The sequence below is a fragment of the Vigna radiata genome, chromosome 2, assembly GCF_000741045.1.
Source record: "Vigna radiata var. radiata cultivar VC1973A chromosome 2, Vradiata_ver6, whole genome shotgun sequence".
Taxonomy (NCBI): domain Eukaryota; kingdom Viridiplantae; phylum Streptophyta; class Magnoliopsida; order Fabales; family Fabaceae; genus Vigna; species Vigna radiata.
The window spans coordinates 9,652,882-9,665,143 of NC_028352.1; the positions used below are offsets into that span (position 1 = coordinate 9,652,882).

General features: G+C 33.1%; 1 protein-coding gene across 1 annotated transcript; it reads left to right on the top strand.

The window, feature by feature from the left end:
* Nucleotides 1-9,734: 9,734 nt before the first annotated feature.
* On the top strand, nucleotides 9,735-12,014 carry LOC106756475 (amidophosphoribosyltransferase, chloroplastic). Its single transcript, XM_014638918.2, has one exon. It carries the CDS (start codon nucleotides 9,840-9,842, stop codon nucleotides 11,514-11,516), a length of 1,677 nt encoding a protein of 558 aa, XP_014494404.1. The 5' UTR covers nucleotides 9,735-9,839; the 3' UTR covers nucleotides 11,517-12,014.
* Nucleotides 12,015-12,262: the final 248 nt, after the last annotated feature.

Genomic DNA, 12,262 nt, shown 5'->3' on the forward strand with positions numbered 1-12,262 from the left:
TTATTTATTGCTTATTCTTTATTTTGAAAGAGATATATGAATGAAATTTAAAGTAAACTAGAGGTAGAAATATGCACATTAGAGATTTGATTAAAATAATTATGGTAACTATAAGAGGGGACATTTTTTAAGGCGATTGTAGTGACGTTATTCATCCCATTCGGCTGAAACTTTTGCGTGGAGAAATAGATAGGGTTAGATGGATTTGATTTTATGTTATTATAAATAGATGTATATTGATCAGGTCAAAGAATTTATACTTTAACTGGACAAATTTGTTTAGTAAGAAGCCTAAAATGAAAATAGTTATACTTACACAAAATTTCTTTTAACAAAGGATTAATCATTTCCGACGTTCTTATTTGTGTAAAATTATTTCAAATAGGTTCTTGTATTTAATTTATTTTAATTAGGACTCTTTTTGTAAAAAGTTGACTCAACCTGTGAAGTGGGTTTTAATTATGTGGTACAATGTGGTAAAAAAATTTTATTTTAAGTTTTAAATAAAATCTTAATTTCAAACAAATTACCTATCACTCTTCCTCTTCGGTGCCATGGAATCCGGTGGTCTCCAAATTTTTTTTTCTCTTTCTTCTCTTTCGCTTTTCTAGTCGGATATTTTTTTCATCGAACTCATAAAATAAAATAAAAAAGAAAAAGAGAAAGACAAAGATGGGTAAAATTGTGGGTGTATGTGAGTGTTGGAAGGGGATAAAGATGGGAGGGTCTACTTGTAGGTGTATGTGAGTGTTGGAAGGAGATAAAGATGGGAGGGTCTACTGGACATGGTTCGTCCATCCTGAACATCGGAGTTAAAATTATAAATACTAGTTCGAAGTATAACCAACGAACCTTGAATATAATCAGACTCATTTCCCACCAAATTAAAACACAAAATATGATTCCACCCAAAAAATTTTGGAGGTGAACTCTGATTATCTCTGAGTTAGAGTTAGAAACTAATTTCTCAGGACATTTTCTACCAGATACCCTTCAATATATAAAAAACACTAACGCCTTGTTCGCTTGAATATATTTCACTGTTTAGAGGCGAATGCGAGCGATGAATTTTTTTTTTTGTGTTCATTTGTGTTGAAATGTGTCGATAGATTTGCAGTGATTTATGAAATTTCACTGTTGAGAGCATCTCACCTGTTTAGAAAGGATTTCCGCAGATTTAAGTATAAATGACTGACATGCCCTCTATTATTATTAAAATTTAAATACAATGTTCAGCTGATACGTTATTAGGTTGTTAAAATTTAAAATTTAAATACAATAATCAGCCGAAACAGATGTTGATGTATTCGGTTCCACCACACACCATATCCGGATCCAGCTTTCAGAAGGATTTGCGAAGCAGGTGTATTCGGTTATCGCCTTCACATATTCGGTTCCAACATTTTTACGCGTCTTTATTCGGTTCTGCGTGGTTCGTCTCTAGTTCTGCAGATGGGAGGTGTGCGTTGTTTCCGGTTGCAGTCGCTGCTTCCCCATACCTGCGTTCCTTGCTCCGGCGAAACAACTGGTTAACAGTACCGTATTAACCTTCGTGCATGGGGTGAAGCGGTTATCACCTTCTTCGCCTCGCCGCCAACGATGTACATCTCCCATGGAAGCAATGGTGGCTTGAGGTTGAGGAAAAGGCCGCAGAGGATGGAGGTGTGTTCTTAGGAGCAGCATTCGACGCAGGTGGAGAGCTTGGAAGCATTGACAAACGACCTGGATCCGGTTCCATAGCTCGAGTATTAGGTTCCATGTTTGTGTGACGAACCTGGAGGCAGTCGACGAATCTGGAGCATTGTAGGGAAGCTCCATTCCAACATCGCAGGAATTGTAGAGAGCTGCCGTTGTTCTTGAAGCAGTCCACGAAGCTGCAGAAGGAGACGTTGGAGAAGGAGACCAAGCTGGAGTGAAGGTGCGTGAAGGTGGTGGACATTTGGCAAGTTGTTGGTTCATTTGTGTGCTGTGTACCTAGCCTAGGCAAGGTGGTGGAGATTCATCAAGAACAATCTGTGTAATTGATATTGTGTGTAATTTCGTTTGTTGATAGTCAAAGTAGTTTATGATGAGTTTAGCAGTGTAAGAAACCGTTCTGAACAAGGTCTCATACACTTGCAATTTTAGAAAATAACATATGTTGGTTGCTTGTGAAGCTAGTGGATATATAGAGTTGTATCATTGACTTAAGTGGCAACCTGGTGGTCCATTTTAACGTAAGATAATTTTTTATGGTTTGTGTGCATTATTGAATCATTGTATTTGATAATAATTTGATATAATAATTTGATATAATAATTTGATAATAATTTTATTAAAATTGAGATTTCAAATTACCATCTACACAAAACGAGAAAGTTTGTAATTGGAGAATCTGTGAGTGACTTTTGATTATAATTTGGACTGAAAATTTTTGCTCATACCAGCTTCAAATCTTCATGCATCTTCAAGAGGTAAGTCTTATACATTCATTGCTTTTAATAGATTAAGTTTTCGTGAATGATTGATGGTTATTTTTTATGTTCATGAGGTTGAATATATGAATGCAATGTATTATGTTTATTTAATATAACTATCATGATATATATTATATTACAAACAAATACTACATTTAAAAATAAATTCATTTTACTACACTATAATTTTCTTAATATTCAAAAATTAATTTTAATAATTATTAATCAATTTGCTCTTTTTATAAACATTTTTACATTTATATATAACATTAAAAAATAACATTTTGTATTACTTTAATAATTAGGGGTATTTTGGTAATCTTTAATTTCTATCAATTAAACTAATTTTTTAAATCTATCACATCAATCAAATCTTACACTAATTTTCACAAACTTTACCCTTAAATCCACTCTCAATTACCCACAAATCCACTAAAAAAAAACAACAAAAAAAATTACCCTCAAATCCACTCAAATCCATTCAAATCATCTCCCCCAAATCATCTCTCCTAAATCTTCACAAAAGAACACATCCTAAAATCCCAAGCCAAGAGATAATTTGGAATAAGGAATCCATCAATCATCCACCCTCAATCAAATCAACAATCTCCCTAACGCACTTCCCAAATTTAGAAACAAAAATTCTGAAATAAAAAAGGAAAGGAAGCGCCAACACTCTAACATCGCATCACATCACCAAACTAACCAAATTGAAGATTGTAACAACAAGCGCATACTCCGGTTCAACCAACAACCTACCAAACTTGTAAAAGACGGACAACCCGAAATCGGTAGCTTTTAGCTTGGCATCCTCATCAATAACCCTCATGGAACAGAATTAAAAAAAAAAATTCCCCAAACTCAATGCCTTAACATTCTCAGTCTGAATCCTAACCCAAATATCGCAATAGTGAAACTTCAAAACGCATTTCAATTTGTAGAAAAGAAGCACAACAACCATCCCAATTCGCAAAAATCAGATAACAAACAGTAACCCCTAAAACCTAATCAAAATCAGAAAAGGAAGAGGGAAAAGAAGCTTCCTCCTCACCCCGCGAATCAGAACGGAGGGAAAAAGAAGAAACGCACCCTCGTCCCTTCTCGCCGTGCTTCCTCCGCACTTTTGTCAGGCTCTCATCGCCTTTGTTGTCAACCATTGGCTATGCCCTTTTTGCATCGTCGTCTTCAGACTCTCATGACTTATAAGAAAGTGAGTTTAAGCCTAACTCAACCCCACAAAACTGGTTTGTAAGATGAAGTTTGCACCTCACTTATATAATACATGTTATAATTTGACCTTATCTCTAGTCGATACGTGACTTCCATCATTACTCTTGAGAATTATATGCTCGGATGACTCTAATAAAATTGAGATTTTATTTAAAACTTAAAATAAAATAAATTCCGCTAATATTATTAAAAATTACATAGTCAGTTAAGACAAACAAATTTTAATACTGTCTACTAAATTTAATAACAAGGTTAAAATTGACTTAATTTTATAAAAAAAATCTAAAACGTCCGAAATGATTAAACCAATAATAAATTATAAAAGGATATTGAAATTATAATAGAATATCATTTGCTAATTCATATGCAAAAATTGTTCACACCTAGCTGTTATTCTATACTCAAATTTTGTTATACTGATCAATTTTAATACACTCTTAGGCTGTGTTCACTTGCGATGACTTTACTGTTCACGAGAGTTGCGAAGCGAGGAATTAAAAAATTATCGTGTTCACTTCTACTGATTTACGAAGAACGAATGGGAAGGATTTGCGGGATGGATACACTATTCAGTCACCCGCTCACCAGAGGAGATTTGGAGGGATGAAACGTGTTTTGACAGAAATGCCCCTGTAATTAAAAATTAAAAAGAATTATCAGCTGAAATCCAATTTAATATGGTGAGATCATATGAGTTAATTCACACAATGGCAGTTGTATCCGGTTACAGCAACAGCCGTACTCGGTTACAGGCCATGCCATGGAGAAGAAGATTGGGCAGCCGTATCCGGTTACAGCGTCTGCGTATTCAGTTACACCCATGAAGAAGACAAAGCCCAGATGTGTATTCGGTTACGTCTAGCTGTATCCGCGCGGTTGCAGTGGTCGTATTCGGTTCTTCTCTGCATGTTGGTGGTTATGGCGCCATGTTGACGACAGTGGAGGTTGCAGCCATGGACGAAGGTGGACGATGCAGCAATGAATGTGTCTGTCATGGTGGAGGATGGTTGTTGTTGTCATGGTCGGTTGAAGCAGTGGACGAAAGTGGGGGATGCCCACACAAAAGGATGCAGAGAAGAGTGCAGATCTGCCGGAGGTGGTTGAAATATCAGAGCTCTAATCGTTTGTTTGTGATGCAGGTGTTGTGATCGTGGTGAAGGAGAAGCTTGAACGTTGATTGCGAAGGTCTTGCATGGTGGAAGTTCATCAACCACCTTGTGTCTTGTGTGTAGTTGGCGTCTTCACAGCACGTACTGGATAGAAAGTGTAAAGCTTTTCTCTGTCAATCTCTCAGAAACGATGGTAGAGATGTCTTCTGAGTAATTCGTTTATGCAAGACCATAGACTTAACACATGAAATTTTTTTAACAGAGTGATAGTGGAAAAGCTCTTTATACTATCAGTGCATAAATTATTTGATGTTTATGTATTCATGTTGTGAACTTTAATGCATTATAGAGCATGTTTTATAAATTGACACTTGGAACAAATTTTGGATTTTCAATATATGAGAATAACTTTTGAATCTTGCATGTATTGTGGTATTACAACATTCTTGTTTCAAATGATTGGATTCTGTGATGAATGTGAGTTACATGTTCTTGCAGTAGATGTTGTTAAACAATATGATTGGATAATAAGAGAGTATTTGCTAAGTCTTCTTATTAAACTGACCAAATTTTTTGTTGAGGCGCAATAATAAGAACATAAAAAAGTAAAAGTGATATTAAACTTAATCAATAATGAAATCATTATAATTTAGGTTAATATATCTTCCTTATCCAGGTTAAATAAGAAAAAAAATTAATAGCATGTGAGACCATTATATAATGATTAAGTTTATGCAAATTTGTAGATAGAATGGTGGTGTTTGTACAACTATTGAAAAATATTGCATTGCTTTGACAAATAAATTTATACTTGAAACTAAATTATATTACAAACAAATATTATATTTTTAAAAAAGTTCATTTCACTAAATTATAATTTAATTAAATTTTTAGAATTATTTTTAATAATTATTCTAAATTTTTAATTCTTAATAAACATTTTTACAATTAAATATAATATTAACAAATATCATTTTATATTACTTTAATACTTAGGGATATTTTGGTAATCTTCTACTTCTACCAATTAAACAAATTTTTTAAAACTGTCACATCAATCAAATCCTACACTAATTTTCACAAACTTTATCTCCAAATCCACTCTCAATTACCTTCAAATCCACTCAAGTAAACACAAAAAAAAATCACCCTCAAATCCACTCAATTACTTTCCCCCAAATCATCTCCCTCAATTACCTCCAAGTCAACATACCCTTAGTCATGCACATAAAATCCAATGATTAAAATTTATGATTATAAATTATATCCATAACATATCAGTAGAGTAAATAAATATCTGACTCCAAAATTTATTTATATTTTTATAAAGCATGGCAATGTCAGTAAAACTTTCTAATATCTTGTTTTAAATTGTAATCTGACATGATTCGTAAGGTCTTTCAAATAATGTTATTCCAATGATTGCTGTAATAATTGATATGATATATCGTCTATCAATATCAATTGTTTAATATGATAGATTTTTTTAACAATTTGTCATAATAATAAAGTTAGGGTGGAGAAAAATAATTTATTTACACTAAATTATAGTTAATAATATTATATTATATTTAAAATAACTAATCTATTTTTACTAAAAACTAAATATACTATTTTGTAATTCAGATTATCTTAAATGATTTTAAATCAATTAACTATTTGAGAATTATATGAATGATTTTTTATTATTCTCTCGTCTTTAATTATGGTTTTTCCATTACTCTCTCATCTCCAATTATTCTTAAATTTGAACCACAAAAAGTTCAAGTTTTCTACCTATAAAATATAAACACTTAATACTTTTTTCTATCATTTATAAATATGTGTTCAAGATTACTATTATCTATACATTACGTATAAATTAAAAATTGTATTATATACAAATATATAAAAGAAATATAATATCTTCTTGTACATATTTTTCATATTTTATTTAATTTTCTATAATTATAATTTTGAATTATTATTTATTCTGATGATCTAATTTTTGTCTATAATCTTTTGCATGTTTTACTTTCTTAATAGTTATTGATTCCAAATTAGGTTTTTAATATAAGAATATAAATTGTTCAATATTTGATTATTTAATCATTATCCATTACCTATTATTTAATCTCATAACTTTTATTTTTATTTTATTATATTGCAAAAATATTTTATTTTTATCATTTAATCTCATAAATAATTTATATGATTTATATAAAATCTAAAAATATATAATTTATCTTAAAAGACAAAAACAAAGAATATTTAACTCAAAATAAAATATCTACAATAAAAACTAGAAAAATTTGAACAGAAAAACAAGAAATCTTGTAATAAGTTCTTCTAATCCAACAAACTCAACACTTCCAAAGAAACACTTTCAAGAAAGTATTATTATTTCTAACAAAAACAAAAACGGTTTTACCAATTGATATAGTTCATTAAATAGTTTAATTATTAGTTAATTGATATAAATTTAATTTTTTAAAACTAAACTGTTAAATAATATAGTTAAAATATTATATTAAGTAGTTCCGTTTTTTTTTTAATTTATTAAAATTATAGTTAATTATAGTTTAGTTAGGTATGCCTAATCCTAAAGATAACGTATGAGCTTTTTAAATGGAAAGACAATTATGAAAGTTGAAATGAAAATTCTTAACACTAAATAAGATTTCATCCAAATGACAATAAAAAAGATAACTCACATTCCTATCTCAATAACTTTCCTTCTAGACGTCATTTTGATGGGATTATTTTTTTATAATCAAAAGAATTTAGTAATAATGAAAATCCGAGCACAAAACAAATTGTAAATAAACAAAATCCTCTGACAAAACATATAAAGGCATTTGCTTTCTGCATAACATGTTTTTCACCTGTAATCTCCAATTTTACAAAAATAAAATAAAAATAACTACCTGTGAGTTTTATTTAAGTCTGAGGAAATGACAAAAAATTTCTACGCAATAGATATTTGTAGATAAAATCTATAATCAGATTGATATTTGGGATATTTATTATTCACAGATCGTAAATAATGAATATTTTACTATTTACTTATAAATGGATCAAATACGAATATTATATGTTGATATATATTATTTACAAAAAATGAAAATAATAATTTAATTTATATTTTATTAAATTTAATTTAATTAAAATTAAATTTTAATTTTAATTTAATTTTATTTATATTAAGTTTTATATATTTTTTGTAATTTAATTTAAATTTAATTTTAAAAATATATAAAATATGTTTTTTTAATATTTGCAAATATTCGAAAGTTTTTTTTGAAACGGATACCATGCAGATAGCCAATGGATTGTAAGTGGAATCCGACACCTTTTCATCTCTAATCCCTTCCTTTTCCATTATTGGTTGTAGATAGTGACATGACTTATAATGGACCACATATTTATATTCGTATACCCAATTGTCTTGGAACCTCAACTCTATGATTGTTGCTTTTGAACACATTTACAATAAATTTTATTTAAGATTATTTATTCTAACAATTTATTGCAAAATGTATGATCCTAAAGGTAAAAGTGAATTACATAATGAGTGGTGGTTCTTGATTGAATGATTTAGGAAAGGATGATGATATTTTGACAACACTTTTTGACAATTTTTTTGACAACGGTATAAGTGTCATCATTTTATTGGTTTATTTGAATTTATGTTTTAAAAAATGTTTAAAACAAACCAATCACAAGCTGCTACATATGCATTGTCAAAAAATTATTAAAAAAAGTGTTATTAAAAGAATTTTTTTCTTTAAGGAAACATCTATTTTTATGAATAATGAACGCTCATATTGGAAGGTATGGATAGAAATGTTGAAACACCTATTACGAAATCATGGAAAAACTATTACAAAACATGATTTATAAAATTAGTGACTCAAATCCATATTACATTATCTAAAATAGTTTTGTTTTTAATTAAAGTTTTGTATTTCAGAATGCCAAACAAGATTCCAAATTATCTACTCTAAAGGGTTTAATAATAATTTTGGTTATATATATTTAGTTGAAATGTATTTGTGAAGTTTTTTATTATGCATAATGAGTTACTAAAATGGGTTTCAAGGATTGTTTTATAGTTCGAATTCAAGGAAGAAAAAGTTATGACCTCTTATTCAAATTAACTAATTTTTTAAAAAATTGGACAATTTTGTGTTGAATATTTCATTATTTAGAAGTTTTGAATGTTTAGAACATATAAAAAATAACTCTTCAAAAAAATGGCTTTACGTAATTTTTTCCCTATATTTTGGAGTAAAATTAGGAAAGGATGTACTTGTTTCCTTTAATTTGCAACAAGATCCTAAATTATACTTTATATTCGATTTTATCTAAAAATAATAATATCATTTTACGAATATAAAGTGTATTTTTTCTCGCTGTACAATCCAAATGAATAAAGATAAAGAAAGGGCATACTTTTATTTTCTTATATAAAACAGCAATAAAAAAAAACATTTTCGTTCTTTTTCTTTTCCTTTCCTTTTATATGTATCTATTTTCCATTCCCTTTTATCCAAAAAAACGAACAAAAAGAAATCATAATTTTCAAATTAAATGAAAGTAAAAAAAGAAGAAGAAAACTTTTTGTAAGATGTAGATATTCGTTTTACATGATAAAATATAAAATACACATGTGTTATACTATATGTTTTTGGAACCATCATTCTTAAAGGTATGAAAACATAACTTGTTTCCAAATACATAAAATTTCCTATTTTGGTATCATCGAACAATCATTCCTAATACCATGTTTGGTAACATTTGCAGATTTGAAAAAGTCCTTAAATAAAAAAGTCCTTGGGAAAGTTAACTTTCCCGAAAGGGGGTACAAAGGGAGAAAAGCCCAAGATCCTTGTTTTTGGGCCAGGAAGGCGTGAATGTTTGCGTTTTCCTTATAAGGGGAGACGAGTTCCACCATGCATATTTAAGTAAAGGAAAAAAAGAAAAAAGCTAAGTAAAAGGAAACCTAGAAGAAGCATTGGTGTTCCTTAGTTTCGTCACTCGCTCCAATCACAGAGTCAAAGTGATGGCCGCAACGACAGCAGCATCACTCACTCTTTCAAAACCTTCTTCTCTGCCTTTCAATCATACCCATGCTTTTCCTAAAACGCCCTCAACATTTCCCACTCTCCTTCCTTCCGCCGTCAAACCTCTCTTCCTCGTATCCTCCAAAAACCCCCTTTCCGATGTAATCTCTTTGCCCGCCGCAGAAGACGGCGCGTGGGACGATGAGAAACCTCGCGAGGAGTGCGGCGTCGTAGGCATCTACGGCGACCCCGAGGCCTCCCGTCTCTGCTACCTCGCCCTCCACGCGCTCCAGCACCGCGGCCAGGAAGGCGCCGGAATCGTAACCGTTCACAACGACGTCCTCCAATCCATCACCGGCGTCGGCCTCGTCTCCGACGTCTTCAACGAGTCCAAGCTTGACCAGCTCCCCGGCAGCCTCGCCATCGGCCACGTCCGCTACTCTACCGCTGGACAGTCCATGCTAAAAAACGTCCAGCCTTTTGTCGCTGGTTACAGATTCGGCTCCGTTGGGGTCGCGCATAACGGTAACCTCGTCAACTACCGCGCTCTTCGGTCCGACCTCGAGGACTCTGGCTCCATCTTCAACACCACCTCCGACACCGAGGTCGTCCTCCACCTCATCGCCACCTCCAAGCACCGCCCCTTCATCCTCCGCATCGTCGACGCCTGCGAGAAGCTGAAGGGCGCCTACTCCCTCGTCTTTGTTACCGAGGACAAACTGGTGGCCGTTCGTGACCCCTTCGGGTTCCGTCCCCTCGTCATGGGGAGGAGAAGCAACGGCGCTGTCGTCTTCGCCTCCGAAACCTGCGCGCTTGATTTGATCGAAGCGACGTACGAGAGGGAGGTTTTCCCGGGCGAGGTTCTCGTGGTTGATAAAAACGGTGTTCAGAGTCTCTGCCTAATGTCCCATCCTCAACCCAAGCAATGCATTTTCGAGCATATTTACTTTGCGCTTCCCAATTCGGTTGTTTTCGGGAGGTCTGTGTACGAGTCCCGCAGAAGATTCGGGGAGATTTTAGCCACTGAAAGTCCCGTGGACTGTGATGTTGTGATTGCTGTTCCTGATTCTGGGGTTGTGGCTGCGCTTGGGTATGCTGCAAAAGCTGGAGTTCCCTTTCAGCAGGGTCTGATTAGGTCACACTATGTTGGGAGGACCTTCATTGAGCCGTCTCAGAAGATTAGGGACTTTGGTGTGAAGCTGAAGCTCTCACCCGTGCGTGCTGTGCTTGAGGGTAAACGTGTGGTGGTTGTGGATGATTCCATTGTGAGAGGAACCACCTCGTCCAAGATTGTTAGGTTGTTGAAGGAAGCTGGTGCCAAGGAGGTTCACATGAGGATTGCTAGCCCTCCCATTATTGGGTCTTGTTATTATGGGGTTGATACTCCCAGTACAGAAGAGTTGATTTCTAATAGAATGAGTGTGGAAGAGATAAGGAACTTCATTGGGTCAGATTCACTGGCCTTTTTGCCCTTTGATAGCTTGAAGAAGTTGCTGGGGAGTGAAAGCCCTAATTTCTGCTATGCTTGCTTCTCTGGGAATTACCCTGTTGAGCCTACAGAGCTCAAGGTGAAGAAGGTTGGGGACTTTGTTGATGATGGCTTGAATGGGAGCTTGGACTCTATTGGTGGTGGTTGGGTACAAGCAAACCGAAACCAAATCCAGATTGGTAGTTAGTGGTATTAGTTTTTCACAATTATCTCCTGTTTCTGGTTTTGTTGCAGTGTTAAGCCCAATGGATACTACTTATGTGATGTGGTGAGATATAGTATCGGTAAAACCATTCTTTCAACCATACCGGTGAGCTTCTGAAGACCGATTATACGTTTCTCATCTGATATATGGAGCTGCTTTTGTTATTTAGAATTTAGAACAAACCATGGTATATGAACTTTTGATACTTTTCATTAGTTTGCTCTTTTTTATTATCCAACACAGGGTCTTTTCAAATGCACCTTGGATTTTCTTGGATTGTAGTTTTCCATCTCTTTTTATTTGTTGTATATATATTGGTTCGAGTCCGTGAAACAGAGGAGTAAACATTTTAAAAGAAACTCAACTTTCTGTTTACTCGGTAACTTAAAATTGTAGAACTCAGTTTAGAGTGGGAGAATGTTTTGTTATGTGAAGCCAAGTTTTCATGTGACAGTATGTTAAACTTTGTTTTGATTTTTACATGAATGTTAAGTTAAATGTATTTCTGAAAAGAAAAATTACTACATCATCTTCCTGTAGAGGCTTATCAAATGACTCAAATTTGTGATGGAATTTAGAGATTTTACAGCAAATTCTGTAAAATTAAATCAGTTGTCTTCATTTCTTTTTGTTTCTTGACTCGATGTTATTTCACAACAAGACACTGGGGTAAACATTTTGGGATCCATGTCCAAGGTTGTCGACTGAAGAACAATAGTGCATTCATA